At 54.8% G+C, this 15,590-nt stretch overlaps 6 protein-coding genes across 6 annotated transcripts; 3 read left to right on the top strand and 3 right to left on the bottom strand.

Moving 5' to 3' along the window:
- Window positions 1-801: 801 nt before the first annotated feature.
- Window positions 802-2,980, top strand: TRIREDRAFT_107669 (uncharacterized protein; the record flags this gene model as incomplete). The annotated part of the gene is made up of 3 exons (XM_006965707.1): window positions 802-912; window positions 1,177-1,799; window positions 1,888-2,980. The coding sequence occupies 3 exons, from the start codon at window positions 802-804 to the stop codon at window positions 2,978-2,980; spliced, it is 1,827 nt and encodes a 608-aa protein (XP_006965769.1).
- A 250-nt stretch (window positions 2,981-3,230) lies between these two features.
- TRIREDRAFT_62439 (uncharacterized protein) lies at window positions 3,231-4,202 on the bottom strand (the record flags this gene model as incomplete). Its single annotated transcript, XM_006965550.1, has 1 exon — window positions 3,231-4,202. The coding sequence occupies one exon, from the start codon at window positions 4,200-4,202 to the stop codon at window positions 3,231-3,233; it is 972 nt and encodes a 323-aa protein (XP_006965612.1).
- Window positions 4,203-5,119: 917 nt separating this feature from the next.
- TRIREDRAFT_107667 (uncharacterized protein) lies at window positions 5,120-6,226 on the bottom strand (the record flags this gene model as incomplete). The annotated part of the gene is made up of 3 exons (XM_006965549.1): window positions 5,120-5,525; window positions 5,595-5,880; window positions 5,950-6,226. The coding sequence occupies 3 exons, from the start codon at window positions 6,224-6,226 to the stop codon at window positions 5,120-5,122; spliced, it is 969 nt and encodes a 322-aa protein (XP_006965611.1).
- Window positions 6,227-6,901: 675 nt separating this feature from the next.
- Window positions 6,902-9,387, top strand: TRIREDRAFT_78223 (uncharacterized protein). Its single transcript, XM_006965706.1, has 9 exons — window positions 6,902-7,446; window positions 7,504-7,635; window positions 7,701-7,989; window positions 8,045-8,110; window positions 8,162-8,237; window positions 8,291-8,631; window positions 8,705-8,789; window positions 8,887-9,047; window positions 9,145-9,387. The coding sequence occupies exons 1-9, from the start codon at window positions 7,200-7,202 to the stop codon at window positions 9,308-9,310; spliced, it is 1,563 nt and encodes a 520-aa protein (XP_006965768.1). The 5' UTR covers window positions 6,902-7,199; the 3' UTR covers window positions 9,311-9,387.
- Window positions 9,388-10,895: 1,508 nt separating this feature from the next.
- Window positions 10,896-12,562, bottom strand: TRIREDRAFT_62231 (cytochrome P450; the record flags this gene model as incomplete). The annotated part of the gene is made up of 2 exons (XM_006965548.1): window positions 10,896-11,258; window positions 11,459-12,562. Coding segments are annotated over 2 exons (1,467 nt in total), but the record flags the coding sequence as incomplete, so codon positions are not given.
- Window positions 12,563-13,603: 1,041 nt separating this feature from the next.
- Window positions 13,604-15,484, top strand: TRIREDRAFT_121990 (GPCR, PTH11-type; the record flags this gene model as incomplete). Its single annotated transcript, XM_006965705.1, has 8 exons — window positions 13,604-14,058; window positions 14,128-14,147; window positions 14,206-14,242; window positions 14,306-14,373; window positions 14,437-14,813; window positions 14,886-14,981; window positions 15,051-15,300; window positions 15,398-15,484. Exons 1-8 carry the CDS (start codon window positions 13,866-13,868, stop codon window positions 15,482-15,484), a joined length of 1,128 nt encoding a protein of 375 aa, XP_006965767.1. The 5' UTR covers window positions 13,604-13,865.
- Window positions 15,485-15,590: the final 106 nt, after the last annotated feature.

The following is a 15,590-nucleotide window of genomic DNA, read 5'->3' as shown; positions in this document are numbered from 1 at the left end:
TGGCAAAAGGTACCCGGGACGCGCACGCAATTGACCGGGGGTGGCTTGTTTAGTAGTGCCCGGAACGGCACGAGAGGGGGCGCCTCTCCTCACCCAGTACCTAAGTATGTTCCTCAGCATGACACTCGAAACAGAGGCTTATACTGTTGGTTCAATCATTCAAGATGTTTGAAAACCCTTTGACAGCTCCATCGATTGCTTCTGAATACAATGAATGTATGTACCTCCTACCTTATATATGAAGGTCGTGATGGTCGGCCACGCTTGGTTGGCGCTGCATGCATACTTCCCTGTACTCTATTACCGTACGTGGACAATGAATGCCAACACAAGGCATCCTATGTACCTCCATAGTGATAGCCCCTGGCTTTGAGATTCCCAATTGGCTTGGAACAAGTACTACGTATTCTGGAGGCTTGAGCAACGCATATCTTCCGGTTGGTTGCCGCTTCGGGAGCCGTACCCAGGGACCAGAATATCCTATTCGGGTGCTTCAACATGAGTGGCGAGCATACCTATAGCATGTACATACAGTCCTCACATCAAGTAGCACGGCGTGTGAAACCGATATAGGGCGGGAGCTTTTGGTTGTTTGGTCAGTACCTACCTAAGTATAAAAAGCGGCCAGATGCAACAATGTGACAGTGGTCGTGATGCAGTTTCTTGTCCCTTCGTCTTTCGCTGCAGATCCCCTTCTCTACAACCTCAACGTGCTGTAGCAAAGTCTCTTCCACCAGAAATCGCACGCTACAACCACCCGCTTTCATGCTCACCACCTTCATCCCCCACCGGCCACTCGCCATGTTAGTCAAGAAGAAACAAGTCTCGTCCGACTACGGCTTCTGGCATTCGCCAATCTCCGCCGACTTTGTTGTTTCCAAAGTCCGGTCCCTCATCGCTCCTCGTGTTTGTGTAAGATGCCATGGACGATACCCTTGTCTATTCCTCTGCGATGTCATCCTGCCTGGCCTCAAGCTCATAATTCCCCCTTAGCCACGCACCGGACGGGCATATTTCACCGAGAGCAATGGGGCGCGGAGAACCATTGTGCAAGTCTCCCGCGACGACACCCTGAATGAGGTCCTCCCAAAGGAGCTCAGTTGCCAGAATGCTGTGGGTAGTTGAATAATATACATATGAGCCTTCATGAGTGCGTTTGTAATGAATGATTCACAGGTATACGAATACGGTGCCGGCTTATACGACGTGCTACCCGACGGCCGGCTCATCTTCTCCGACCAAGACAACGCAGTGAGGATCCTGGAGCCGGACGCCAAATACTCCTCCGTTTTGCTCAAGTCTCCCGTCCTGCGATACTCGAGCTTCCACGCAAACACAAAGACCCCCTGGGTGCTCGCCATCGAAGAGGACCACACCGAGGACACGCCGGCCAAGATCAGGAACCATCTCGTTACCATCAACATCCTGACGGCTAAAGTCAAGAGAATCGTCACTGGTGCCGACTTTTACTATCTGCCGCAGTCCAATGCGGATGGAAGCAGGATTGCTTGGCTCGAATGGAACCACCCGGGGCTCTTCATTGACGCCTGCAAGCTGTACGTTGCTGATTTCCATCTGGATGGCACTATCAGCCGTGTCCGCCACGTCGCTGGCGGAAACGGCGAGAGCACGACCGAGCCTCGATGGGGCGTGGACGGAGCTACTTTGTTCTTTGCTCAGGAAACTGGTGGCTATCGCCAGCTGTTCAGGCTCAATCCCGGTAGTGCCTCTCCCAGCAAGATCCAGCTCAGGGGCTTGGAGACTTCAGAGTTGGGCGAAATCAGCTTCTTCGAGGGCAGGTAAGTACCCTCTGTACCTGATGAAGCTGATTCTTCTCTCGATGAAAACGGCCTCGTTCAGTCGGCCTAACACGGGTATCTGATGTAGCCGTACGTTTGCCCCCGTCACGGAAAGGTATCTGGCAGCAGTCGGAACGTCCAATGGCACGTGTCGCCTCCTCATCATCGATCTCAACGACAACTCGTGGCGAGAGGCTGCTGATGGAGACGTTCTCTGTCGAATCGGTTGGGATGCCGTTGTTCGATTCGACGACTCTCACGTCCTTGTAGTCGGCACCGGGACTGACGTTCCCCAGGCAGTTCACAAGGTCAACGTTCACCAGCCGGAACGCAGCAAGATCCTGCGCCTCTCGATTGACGAGCAGTTTCCCAAGGCCCTCATTGCCCAGCCCGACCCCGTCTGTATCTCCTCCAAGGGCTTCCCGAACCATACCATCTACGGCTTCTTCTGGGAACCCACCAGCGACAAGTACGAAATCGACCTGAGCGTCCCATTCCCGCTCATCATCAACGCCCACGGCGGCCCAACCGGTCACGCAGGCCCCGGACTCTCATACAGGATCCAGTACTTTACCTCTCGAGGCTATGGCTACTTTGCCATAAACTACACGGGCTCGACCGGGTACGGACGAGACTTCCGCAACGCCCTATGGGGGAATTGGGGCCATGTTGATGCCGCTGATGTCGATGCTGCAGCAAGCTGGTTCGGCCAGATCAGCGCCATCGGGAACATTGGCATCACCGGCATCAGCGCTGGTGGCTATAATACCCTGCAGTGCCTGACGCGGTTCCCCAATACATTTGCTGGCGGAGTTTGTGCCTCTGGCATCTCAGATCTGAAAAAGTTCGATGAGAAGACGCACAAGCTGGAGTCGCACTACACGCAGGCACTCACCCTTCCCAAGGACGCAAATGACAAGGAGCGAGACGACATCTACAGAGAGCGCAGTGCGCTTTACAATGTCGAAAAGATCAAGTCTCCCCTGTTGCTGCTGCACGGCCAAGAAGACACAGTTGTGCCCCTGGAACAGGCGCGGTTGATGGCGGCGTCGCTTGAGGAGAAGGGGAAAGATGTCAGGCTTGTGGAGTTTCCAGGGGACGGACACATGCTTGCTCACCCGGAGAGTGCAAAAGGATGGCTGGAGGAAGAGGAGAAGTGGTGGAGGAAGACTTTGCTCTGAAGACTTGTCAAAACATAAGCAACAACTTCGTGACTGGCTGTTTTGCGACGAGCTCGATGATCCTTCAACAAGCGCAGTGACCCATGATTTCAAGCTCCTTAGGAGGCGAGCATTGATGCAACAATGTCATTTGTTCAAACGAGTGAGTAGAGAAATTAGTAACTCGGCGGAGATGACAAGTCCCCTATTCGAAGAAGTGAAAGAACATTCTGGGCTCTCCAGGCATCCTGCATCGTATGCATCACCACCATTACAGGTAGTCCCTCGTCTTCTCGGCACAAAAATCCCAAAACTCCTGGGCCCTTCCCGACCCTCCCTCCTCGGTGGGTTTCGAGGCCTTGACCAGGTCTTCCCTAACATTGTGTGAGATTCGCCCCCAAGGAATGACGTAGCATCCATTGTTCTCCAAGCCAATGTCCGTCGAAAGCCCAGCGTAAAGCTCGCTCAGAGCTCCCATCCGGGGCTTGTGCAGCAGCGGGTAGGCCAGGTACTTGAGATGAGGCGTGTGGCGCAGGAGATTGGAGTTGATGGCGCCCGGATTCAGAGACACGCTCACGATGGATGAGGGACCCTCTCTCCGAGCAAGCTCGGTAGCGAGGAAGTAGTTTCCAGTCTTTGAGTTGGTGTAGTTGCGGTTTCGGTCTTTGGTAGGCGTCTGGACTTCACTCAAGATGATGCCGTCGGGAGGAGCAGATAGCTCCATGACCTGGCTGGAAAGCCAGACTACACGAACCGAACCCTTGGGCGTGGCCTCATCTGCAGCCGTCGATTTGAGTAGAGGAAGAAGCAGCTGCGTAAAGGCAAACGGCCCGAGACAGTTTGTAGCAAGCTGCAGCTCAATGCCCTGGGCCGAGACGCTCCCAAGGGGGGGCTGGGAGACCCCGGCGTTGTTCCAGAGTACATGAAGCTTGGATTCCTTAGCCAGGAATTCCTGGGCTGAGGCTTTGATGCTGGCCAGGTCGGCCAGGTCCAGGTGCAGGAACTCGAGGCTGCCGTTGGAGGTGCCAGAGGCCTGGATGTCGGCGATTGCTTTGCGAGCCTTTTCCTCGGAGCGCGTGGCAATGTAGACTTTTCCGTTCTTGAGGTACAGAACCCGGGCGACTTCGAGGCCGATGCCAGAGGCGCCGCCGGTGACGATGAAGACCTTGCCCTCTTGATTGTCGACGTTTGCCTCTGTAAAGGTTGGCTTAGGAGGGAAGAACTGCGACCACTGGGCTCCCATTGTGGCGTTGGCGGGGGGGCTGAAGCGAGTGTGACCTAGATGGTGATGTTCTTGTTGGTGATGTTGGCGTTGGTGATGGGGACGAAGAGAGGGAAAAGAAGACAACACGACCCTTGATCACAACTCTGAGAGAGGAAATAAAGCCAACCTATGTAGAAGGAGATATGCCACAACCCTGCGCATTCTGCCCATCCACACGCATGGAGCGAGCGGCCAACAGCAGCCTCTTATATCCGCATCAGCAGGGATAAGGTCGTGTTGGACAGCCGTGAGGGGGAAGACGCAGCACGAATCCGCCCAAGTGCATCCGGTCGTATCATGTGCATTCCATCGTCATCCAGTCAAAAAGAAGAAGAAAAGGAGAGGAGAGGAGAAGAGAGGAGTGAGGCACTGTTTCAGGCTCGCTTGTGCATGATGATGTGATTTGATGCTGCTGCGCAAGCGACCGGAGGCAGGAGCAGAGCACTCCGGGGGGGGGGGGCAGGCGGCAGTTCATTCCTGGTGCAGGTACGGAGCCCAGGGAAGTACAGCTACAGTACTGCGACTTATCAAGATGGTGTGGGATGAGGTCGCTGCTCCTCGTGAGCTCGTATCCACTGATCCTCCGCAAAGTTCCTCTACAGACAACTAGTAGATACGGTACCTCTGCCCACCGCGGCTTGAAATGGAAATCGCGGCCATCACTGGGTAGATACTTCCTGTTTGATCGTCCACTCCCCGTATGGTACCGCTGCCTAACCTAACTCGGGCTAAATCACGGAGCCAAATCCAACCACAGGTCGGCTGCACTACCACCCTCTTCTCACCCTCTCCTCTCTCCCTCCACCATGCATACCTGGTACTACTACTACGACCAAAAAGTCCAGGCACAGATACTACAAACAACCGATACACAAACGCACGCAAAGCCTCTCCGCCTACAGCTCGTGGTATCGCGGGCAGTAGATGCTCCAGACCAGGTTGCCGCTGCAGCTGTACATGACGGCCTCGACGTACGCGCGCACATCCCGCGATAGCGCCAGGTTCCGCTTCGTCTCGTCCACGTTGTCACAGAAGATGCGGGCATACCGCCGGATCTCCTCGGCGCAAATGGCCTTGGCCTCCTCCTCGCTGACCTGCCGCTCGTGCATAATGACCCAGATGGCGTTGAAGACATAGTCCTGGCCCGCCCTCTCGGCCGCCTGCCGCTCCTTGGGCCACGAGTACAGATCGTTGGTGAGGCCCAGCACGGCATAACCCGGCCGGGCCAGCTCCATACACAGATCATACTCTTCGTCCGGGATCGTCAAACCCATCCCAAAAGTTAGCGTGCCAAACCAGATGCTCGACTGCAAGTCAGTATGTGCTTCGTTGAAGGGAGACTCCTGCTACAACAGACTCGCTGGAACTCACAGTTCGCCAGCATCAACGACCCTCGCGGGCACGTATTCTGCCAATGTTCGAAACGGTGACGCTCTGGTCTGCGATGCGAGCTGCACGAATCTGGCCCACGCCTTCATCGTCGTGATGGCCCGCGGCGGGTCAATGGCAAGCATCTCCTTCAGAATCTGTGCCTGGAGCCGCTTCTCGGGGCGTGATTTGCCGTCCGTCTTGCTATCCAAAACGCCCTTGTAGAATGTGTCGAGGATGCCTGGCTCGGCGGTGGAGATGTTTTCAAGATCCATGTTCTCCATTTCGTCTCAACAAGACTGTTAGCTCGAGAGGACTCGGCCAGTCATGCTTGCCAGGGATGAAAGCAATCACTTACCATCATAGATGAACGCATACTCGTTTGCATACGAAATGATCTCAAGCCTCTCGGGCAAGCATTCCGGCACAGTCACCTGCATGAAGCCGAAACGATCTCCGAGACCGCCCTTGTAGTCACCGAGTGGCTTTACATGCTTGGACCAGTCGCCCTGAGCTCGCCGTGCCCCGCGGACTTCTTTCATAGGCTCCTTGTGCCCTCGGAGAGCAATGCCATTGTCCAGACCATGCGTCTCATAGACATTGGGGTCAATGAGTTCTGAGTAGCGATACTCCATGGTTTCTGATGGTATTCTTGGCTGCACGGCAGTGGACCAATAATACAGAGTGATGCAACAACTGAAAGTTACCTTGTTACCTTATATGCCAGAGCCCAGCATTGAGCGAAAAGCAGCGACATTTTATCCTCCACCAGGGCAGCCTTGTGTCTCGTTGGAACACAGCCAACCGCTTGACCACGGGGGATGAGACGATTGCGCACGAATAACCGCCCATATCTCGTTTGACGATGCCCTTTCCCCAATGTTACACTGTATATGGCGCCGCGGATCCTGGAACTATCTGGGTGACGGCGCAGAGCTGCCGCTTATAGAAAGTCCAGGTTGTCAGCAATCCCGGCACTTACACCCGCAGCTCCCTGTGCTATCAGGCTGGACCCGGCGCGTCCTGCTTTTGGCGGCACCGAATGAGCCACCAAGGTTCACGAGATGCACGTTGGTCCTTATTCACACACCTCATCCTCATGCAACCTATTAATATTGCATACGATGCAACATCGGACGCCCCTCATCTTGCCACAACTTACGAGCCGCGAGTCGTTGGCCCTACACATCTCGGGTCGACTTTACATGTCCCCCGGCGCCGTATTACCCGCACCACATGGGATGAAGGATTCACTCCTTTGGAGAAGGCTGAAGGATCCCCGTATGTCGGTACGTGCAGGCTTCATTCGATCAGCCCCGAGCCACTGGTTGGTCTTATCCAGAGACGGGTCAACTGGGAGCCCGAAACAGCATCTCAGTGGCATGGTTCCGCAACACCATCTACAAATATGCCCCTGCATATAACAGCTGCTGCTAGTAAAGGCCGGGGTGAGTACATGTGATGTAGGGTCTCTTTTCATATCTTCTCCCCTCGAGGCCAACTTGACGTCTTTTCTTATTGCCCTCTCGCACAATCCAGACTTGTCTTTCTTTCTCTTCTGTGTCTCCCATTTTCTACCCCCTCCATCAACTCAAGAGCAGTGCTGCAATGTACTTGACAAGCATCGTGGATAGGGTGGCGTCGCAGCCTCTTGCGACGACCGTCCTTTGGGCTACAGTCTTGTACTTCGTCGTCTACAATGTGTATCTCACGATATACCGCCTCTGGTTCTCCCCGCTGGCCAAGTTTCCAGGTCCCAAGTTTGCCGCCGCCTCTTTCTGGTATGAGTTTTACTATGATTACTGGCTAGACGGCAAATATCTGTTTGAGATTGAGAAGATGCACAAGAGATATGGTATGTGAAACGACCCTCTGCATGTCCGGTACGGGAACTGATTCCATCTATTTCTAGGCCCTATCGTTCGTGTAAATCCAGATGAACTTTCTATCCATGACCCAGACTTCTACAATGAGGTCTATGTTACGGAAAGCAAGAGACGAACCGAAAGCTACGATGTGTTTTGCAAGGGCATCGACTTTGATGGTGAGACTGATAACCAAGTCCAAAACAAAAACAAGAGAATGTATATGCTGAATCTTCCGCTACAGGCTCCCATCTGCTCACAACAGACCACGACCTGCATAGAAAGAGGAGAAAGCCCATGGAGGGCTTCTTTTCGCGAAAGGGAATCACGAGACTGCAGCCCATGCTCGCAGAAGTGGCTCTGCACCTCGAGTCACGCTTCAGAGAGCTCGAAGGCACAAACTCGGTTATCCGGCTAGACCACGCCTTTTCTGCCTTTTCGGGCGACATCATCGGAAGGATTTGCCTTGGCACCGATGACAGAGGATCTCACGGCGACCGGTTTCTCGATTCTCAAGATTTTGCTTCAGACTGGTATGCCGCCACCTGTTTTTTCACGGAATCAGTGCTGATAATGCTGGACTACCAGGTACGATGTCATCCATGCAATTGTGCGATCCATCCCCCTGTTCACCGGCTTTCCTCAAATCATTCAGTAAGTCACAGATCTTGGCAAAGCGCCTGGCGAGAACTAACACGATATCAGAGTCTTGAGCCTTCTCCCAGAGAGCTTGCTGCTCAAGATCTATCCGAAAGGGCAAATGTTCAACATCTTCCGTCAAGTGAGTGTGCAGGTTCCCTCCAGCCGTAAGAGATTCCTAACAACGCTTCCCAGCGAGCCTTGGAGCAAATCCGCATTGCAAACAGGGACAAGTCCGAAAAGGACGCCAACGACATCTCCATCTTTCGGCATATTGCAAACAGCGACATGCCAGCAGAGGAAAGGACCGAAGAACGACTGGCCAAGGAAGCCCAAGTCCTGCTTGGCGGCGGCACTGCAAGCACGGCACGCACCATCGGCTTCGCCTCCTACTATATCCTCTCCCGGCCAGAGTTGCGAAGCAAGCTCGAGGCTGAGCTAAGGGAGCCGATGGCCAACTGGCCCCAGCAGGTTCCCACCTGGGCCGAGCTCGAGCAGCTGCCGCTCTTACAGGCGATCATCAAGGAATCCCTCAGGTACGTTGGGAACTTGGGACGAATGGGCCAACAAGAACCGTCCGTTGCTAACACACACATGTGTGTAAATCAGGCTCAGCTATGGCGTCATGCACCGCTTGCCGAGAGTATTTCCCGACCAACCACTCCAGTACAAGGACTGGGTGATACCGATTGGGGTGAGGCAGTCTGACCACCTCCTTCGTGCTCGTTATGGCGCTACATTCGTATATCTGCGTCAAGTACTAGGTAACAGTGGCTAATCAATGGCTATAGGTCCCGGTGGGCATGTCTGCCTATCTGATGCACTCAGACCCTCAGGTCTACCCGAATCCGGGCGAGTTCATCCCCGAGCGGTGGATTCACAATGTAACCCCGGCCATGCATCGGTCCTACGTGCCCTTCTGCCGCGGATCGAGGAATTGTCTGGGAATGAAGTAAGCAGGCTCCTAATCGCTCTTCCCTTTGCCGCTCTGGCAAACGGGATCGGGGTTGTAGTCGTACGAGAAGGAAGCTGACACGATATCAAAACAGCCTGGCCATGGCGGAGATGAGTCTTATTTTGGCAGTTCTCTATCGCCCCAACGGCCCCAAACTGGAGCTGTACGAAACAGACGAGAGCGATGTCAAGCAGGCGCATGACTTCTTGATCCCTCTGCCAAAGCTAAGCACAAAGGGCGTACGCGCATTGATCCGTTAGAGGGGGGGAGTCCTGTTTCTCTTTGCGTAGTATTCACGGCGGGGGCGGAGTGACATTCAGGGCAGACACAGGGTGTTATATATGGAACCTTGATGGAACCGCAGTCCACAAGTATGCCGCTCCAAAAAACGTGGCATCATTCACCTGTAAAAAAGCGAGCGGGTTGAGCTCTTCAGCTTGTGTCCATTCTAAAGGTTTTGTCCAAGGCCAGGGATGTGGAAGAACATCAGGCCGGCATGATACGTTTACGGTTATTACTCACCCCTTGCTGGAGGAGGCAGATCTATGGTCAGATAATTCCCGACATGAGCAGCAATCGCTCCATCGCCTTCGAATGCCGAGATGAGATACAAAGACTTTCCAAGACAATCGCCTGGATTCTCTTTGGTCCACGTACTGCCGCGTCTGTGACTGGCATCAGCATCCTTCAAAATGCCTTATCCGTCATCCTTCCACATCCCTCCGGCCAGCCGAGTGAGTGTATGCTGGTGTTTGGGGGCCAAAGAGACCGAGATCCTAAGACAAATGGAGGAGGAACAAGCCCCTCCCCCCCACCGATGGCGATCTCTCCGCCGCTCAGACCACCGCATCTGTCGACATCGTGCGCGATATCTAGTAGTATCCAATCCCATGGCTGAGAATAGGCTATACAGGCCCTGCAAGCGAAGGTGCATAATCAGGATGATGCGCAAAAGCCTCGGCCCAGATCCAATGAGAGGTATCTATGGGACCCAAAATAAAGGCCCCAAGAGGTATAAGTTGCATGTCCGGCCATGTAACGCTGGGCTGAGAGAGACGGGAACGTCTCGCCACATGCCTGCCTGCCCGTCTGCCTGGCGCTTAGATGCCGTCGTTGTTGGATGGTACGTGAGGCACAGCGCAAGCGCGTAAAACGGAGCACGAGATGTGAGAAGTGTTAGTATTATGGAGAGAGAGAGACACGGCTGATGGGACGGGAAGCATGATTTTGGGGGCGCAGGCAGAATGCAAAAAAAAAGTATCACCCACACGACACGATGCAACACCAAGAGGCGCGGCAGCGTTACGACTTGAACGAGGACGGAGTGGCTAAGGAGAGAGGGGGGAACAAGAGAGACAAAACAAGGCATGTATGTAGAATGGGCACGAGAAGGAGGATGACTGCGACTGGGATTTGGCCCCCATCTGCCGATTTTGTTACTAGTAGTACTGCTGCAACGCTCAACGAAACTTGCCGTGTCTTTCTCTCTGTTCAAAGCTGGGGTTTTACATGCCTACACAAGAAGTCTCACTCATAGACCACAGTGCAGGAAAAAGGCCAACCGTGTTCTGACAGCTTACTACCTGCAGGTTTTCGGCGTGCGACCACCAACAAGCAACTCGCAATCTCTTCATGTGGGCGATACGGGGGACAAGGGGGGAGGGGGCATGTCAATCGCTTCTTGTGTCTTGTCCAACACCCGCGGTCCAACCTCCCCCCCTGTCCGAGCCCGATATCCCTGTAAACCTTGCGAGCACCACAGCAGTTGGACAAGAAACAGAAACAGAAATAGAATCACAACACGATGACGAGCTCCTGTACAGTAAGTCGATATACGTAGTAAAGCTATGCGACGGAGCCGGCGGCAGTGTCCCTGAGCCGCACCCGCACCTCAATCGGGCGCTTCTCTACCAGCAGAAACGTCCTCAGGTCCTCCCAGCGCGTCCTGCGATCCTCCACCACCGCAAAGTCAAACGTCCAGAGCAGCTTGGTCATGATGAGGCGCATCTCGGCCCACGCCAGGTGCTGGCCCAGGCAGGCCCGGGGCCCGTCGCTGAACGGCTGCACAACCTGGAGGCGATCATGGAAGAAGGGCGACGCTGGGTCCGTGCGGCTGGCGGGAAGCCAGCGCTCCGGTTCGAATGACGTGGCCGCGTGGAAGTTGGCCGGGTCGCGGTTCATGGAGTATGCCTGTATTGAGACGGGAGTCTGGGGGGTTCATTCGTGGTCAGCACCCCAAGTTCCAGGGATTCACACCGGGGGGGTGAGAAATGCAACGGTTGCACGAGAGGAGGGGGGTGAGGGACGAGCAAAGACAGATGAGGACAAGAATTAAAGGAAGCAAGGCAAGGCAAAGCAAAGCAAAGCAAAGCAAAGAGAAGAATGAGCGCGGGTGGTGTTTGCCATACCCCTCCTGGAAGCCACGTTCCGCATACTGTATCTCCTCCCTCCGGGACGACCCTGGGAAGAACCCAGGGGATGGGCGGACAAAGCCTAAGGCCCTCGTTCAGCACGGCGTTGAGGTAGGGCAACTTGCGGAGGGAGTCGAGGTTGATGTCGTCCTCCTTCTCAAAGGCCCCGCGGATCTCTCGCGTCAGGGTCTCGAGCTTGTCGGGGTTGTTGACCAGGTAGTTGAGGGTTCCGCTCAGCGCCGTGGCCGTTGTCTCACTCCCTGCCGTCGTCAGCACCATGAACGTAGTGTGGATGGTCCCGGGAGGCAGCTCGCGGCGCTCTGTGCCTCGTATCACATGAGACATGATGTCGGGCCGCTCCAGCTCAAAGTTGAGACGCCGGTCGACCTTGTCGACGATCTGCTGGTAGTGGTCCCTCTGCATCTTGCGCAGAGACTGCGGGATGCACATGAGGAGCAGGCGCTGGACGATGGGGTAGAAGCGCGCTGCCGCAACAAACGACGCCGCCTTGACGCTGTTGAACAGCAGCGCGATCCAGGGGTGATACTTTGAGTCCTGGAGGCAGTTGAAGGACTCGCCGAAGCCGAGGTCGCCAAAGATGTCGAAGGCGATGAAGTTGAACCACGGCACGACGTCGACGACGGCGCCGCTGCTTTCGGGGTCCTTGCCCGCCAGCTCTCGGAACCGCTCCACCAGGAGGTTGACGTAAAAGTGCAGAATGCCCTCCTGCTCCTTGAGCGCCTTCGGGGTGAAGCCCGGCGCGAGGAGGCTGCGGATGCGCGCGTGACGCTTCGGGTCGATGGCGCTCAGCAGGGACTCGGGCATGCCAGGCTGAGACTTCCACCAGACGGGGTCCTTGAGGAACGGCTGGTGGTCTTTCCGCAGCTGGAAGATGTCTCGCCAGGCGTCCTCGTGGGCGAAGGTGACCTCGTTGGGCGCGATGCGCAGGACGGGGCCATGCTTGCGGTGCAGGCGCTCAATGTCATGGACGATGGTGCCCCTGAGCAGCGACCAGATAAAGGGCAGTCGAGAGGCTTTCCAGGCGGTTGCGCCAGGGACCTTGGCCAGGGGATGGAAGTACAGATTATAGATTATACGGAGCAGATTGTACTGGGAGTAGAAGTCGGTCAGCCCTCGATCTGCCTCTCTTTGTGTTCTGTTTCTTCACTCGTCTTGTGTGTTTCTCAGTCCGCTTGGCGCTCGTACGGTTATGAGGGTGAGGGCTGTGGTGCTGAGCCACGCCGAGGCCGAGACATGCCATCCCCAAACGGCCACCATCGTGTCACTCTTGTTGTATTCAATGAAAAGCTCCAGACGAGGGCTATTGTGCAGGAGAGAGGCGAGTTTCTGGAAAGACAGGTGAGAATCTCATCTTAGCATCTCTCTCTTTAAATGACAGACGAGACGAGCCCGTGAATGAATCGGACGTCTTGGCCAACACGCTGCCAACATGACGGACTTCGACAGATGTCCGAGCTTTCTCTCACGCCTCGAGACGCCACCCACGTTGTCCCGAGATTCCTTCACCTTTTCTGCCCTACCTGCGCCAAAAAATGCAACTCGGCCATGCCTCATCCCGTGTCTTACCATTCTCCAACTTACACTGGGACACAGCCAAGCCCCAGTTTACGAAGCAGGTCCTGATCCTCCAATTGGCAGCCTCGTGGGGGGAGGGTTACACCTAAAAGAGCCCGAAGGATTCGATGTTCGTTTGTGTGTGCCCACCACTCCCCCCCAAGCCTTGGCCCTTCTGTCTGCTGCAAGAATACGGCAAAAGGTGTGGGCGCATATTGAGAATGAATATTGGCTGAGAGGGGGGACGGGCTTTCTCTTTCCTGTGTCCCGTTCGGAGTAAAACAGATTTGCGGCCGTGGTGGAGGGTGTGAGTGGTGTGCGTCTGTGCTGTCTCTCTCCCTCTCTCCCGCTCTTCCGCTCTCTCTCGACAGGCAATCCGGCACACAATATTGAGGACGGGGGTGGGTTTCCAACAAGGCAGGCCGCTGCGCAGGTTTCTGCGGTTTGCGGTTTATTATCCTTGTGGCCGCAGGATCAGCTCTCGATGCGCTCCATTTAGATTGGCCATGCCTCCTCTCTCTCTCTCTCTCTGTGTGTGTGTATGCGTCCCTCAGCCCGGGTTCGTGTTTCTGTTTTCGGCGCATTACTGTCTTGCCCTTTTGCCGTCCGGAATACATACATATCAAGTTATGCGCCTCCGCTCCCCTGGGTTTCCTGGATCGTGCGTCTAACACGCACCGCTGATCTGCTGCTGCTGCTGCTGCTGCTGCTGCTGCTTCCCGAACTGCTGCAGATTCCTGCTTCCACTCTTTTGAACACAGCTCAGTGACCGAAACCCAAGACTTCAAACGAGCTCTCTACTCGGAAGGTTGCAAGATCCAGGGCAATCATGACTTCGCAATGGCTTGTTGGCGGGATGCCGCCGCCCCCGGGAGTCGAGCCCAACTTTATCGATCCGTATGACCATATGTCGGAGAACATTGCGCTGCACTCGACCTTATTGACGATAACCACGCTGGCCGTGGGCATGAGGCTGTACACGCGCGCTATCATCACAAAGGCCAAGCTGGGCGTGGACGACTGTGAGTTTTCTCGAGCTGCTATGACTGCACTGCGTGGAAAGAGCATCAAGTTTCTGACTTGTTGGGTAGACTTTTGTGTGATATCATACGTAAGCAGCATGGATAAAGATAGGCCATGCTTTGGACAACGTCAACTGACATGGGTAGTGTTTGGTTGTTGGGTTTTCGGTATTCATGTTTCTTTGTAAGTCAAAGTCGCCTCTATCGTCTACACTTACACGTCTCAGTAAAGTAACCGCGAGGACAGGTTACAACAAAGGCATCGGGCGCCATCTATGGAATGTTCCCGTTCAATATGTCGTAGATATGCTAAAGGTACAGTATTCCTTCTATCGCGCATGTTCGACTCGCGCAGCACGACTGACGGAGACGGCCTAGTTCTTCACCATCGGCTCGTACATCTACTTACTCGCCTCGGGCTGCGTCAAACTCACATTCCTCTTTTTCTACTACCGCATCTTTGCGGGATCTACTAGGATGCGCTATCTCATCATTGCCGGCATCGTCCTGACGTTTGGCTTCACCACCAGCCTCTTCTTCGGCACCGTCTTCAGCTGCATCCCCGTCGAGCGAGCGTGGAACCCGACTGTGCCTGGCCATTGTCTAAACCCTATCTATCTGCCATACGTCTCTGGTATCTCGAGCTCAGCTTTGGACCTGTACACGCTCGTGCTGCCTGTGCCTGTCGTGGTGGGACTCAACATGGACTTGAAGAGGAAGCTCAAGGTAGTTGCGGTGTTTGGCATTGGTCTCTTGTAAGTGACGAGCCATGCTATCTTACGAGTCTTGAGACGTGAGTGTCTGACCAGGATCCAACTTGATACTAGTGCCTGCGCTGCCAGCCTTGTCCGGCTTGGAATGACACCGATTCTCCGCAGCAATCCCGATGCTTCCTGGAACCTCTCCTGGATGGCCGTGTGGGCGTACGTTACATACCCAGCAGGACCTCTTCTAGTGTAACGCAGCATATACTTACTGATGGCTTACTGCAGCACCGTCGAGATCAACGTCGGCCTCACCTGCGCCTGTCTGATGCTTCTCCCCGCCTTCCTCAACCACGTCCTCGAGGGCCCCATCATGGACTCCATGTCTCGCCTCTTCTCCGGCGCCTTTGGGCGCATCTCCGGACGGAGAACGCAAGAGAGCAAGTCGCCCATCGGGGGCCACGACACTTGGGTGCCCTACGTTCAGCAGCGAGACTCGGATTCGCAGTTTAAAGGCATCAACAGCCACCAGATGACGGTGCGTGCGCAATAAAGGCAAACGGCGAAAAGGGGGAGCGAGAAAGCTAGCTATTTCCTGTGGCTGCTGTGTACTATCAACAATGGAGAATGTTTAGAAAAAGGCCGCGATATTCACTTCGGAGGTTTTCTGTTTGCCCTTTTGCGTTCATGATCACTTTCTTGAGGCCTGGGTCTACTTTTGAGCGAGTGGGTTGTTTGACTGTCTGTGATTATTTGCGATATAAAGCCTATTCTCAACGAAGAGGGTGCTTGCTATGACGATCAGGGGTCTCATCAGTTCCCCATCAC

This window comes from Trichoderma reesei (genome assembly GCF_000167675.1).
Source record: "Trichoderma reesei QM6a unplaced genomic scaffold TRIREscaffold_10, whole genome shotgun sequence".
Taxonomy (NCBI): Eukaryota; Fungi; Ascomycota; class Sordariomycetes; order Hypocreales; family Hypocreaceae; genus Trichoderma; species Trichoderma reesei.
The sequence above is the reverse complement of the archived record's forward strand: the minus strand, read 5'-3'. Positions and strand labels throughout refer to the sequence as shown.

Excerpts from the sequence above, each read along its gene's own strand:
- TRIREDRAFT_78223 (XM_006965706.1), top strand. The coding sequence starts at position 7,200 with ATGTACTTGACAAGCATCGTGGATAGGGTGGCGTCGCAGCCTCTTGCG. Across the intron at positions 7,636-7,700 it reads CAAGGGCATCGACTTTGATG|GCTCCCATCTGCTCACAACA; the intron begins GTGAGACTGATA and ends CTTCCGCTACAG. Across the intron at positions 8,111-8,161 it reads GGCTTTCCTCAAATCATTCA|AGTCTTGAGCCTTCTCCCAG; the intron begins GTAAGTCACAGA and ends ACACGATATCAG.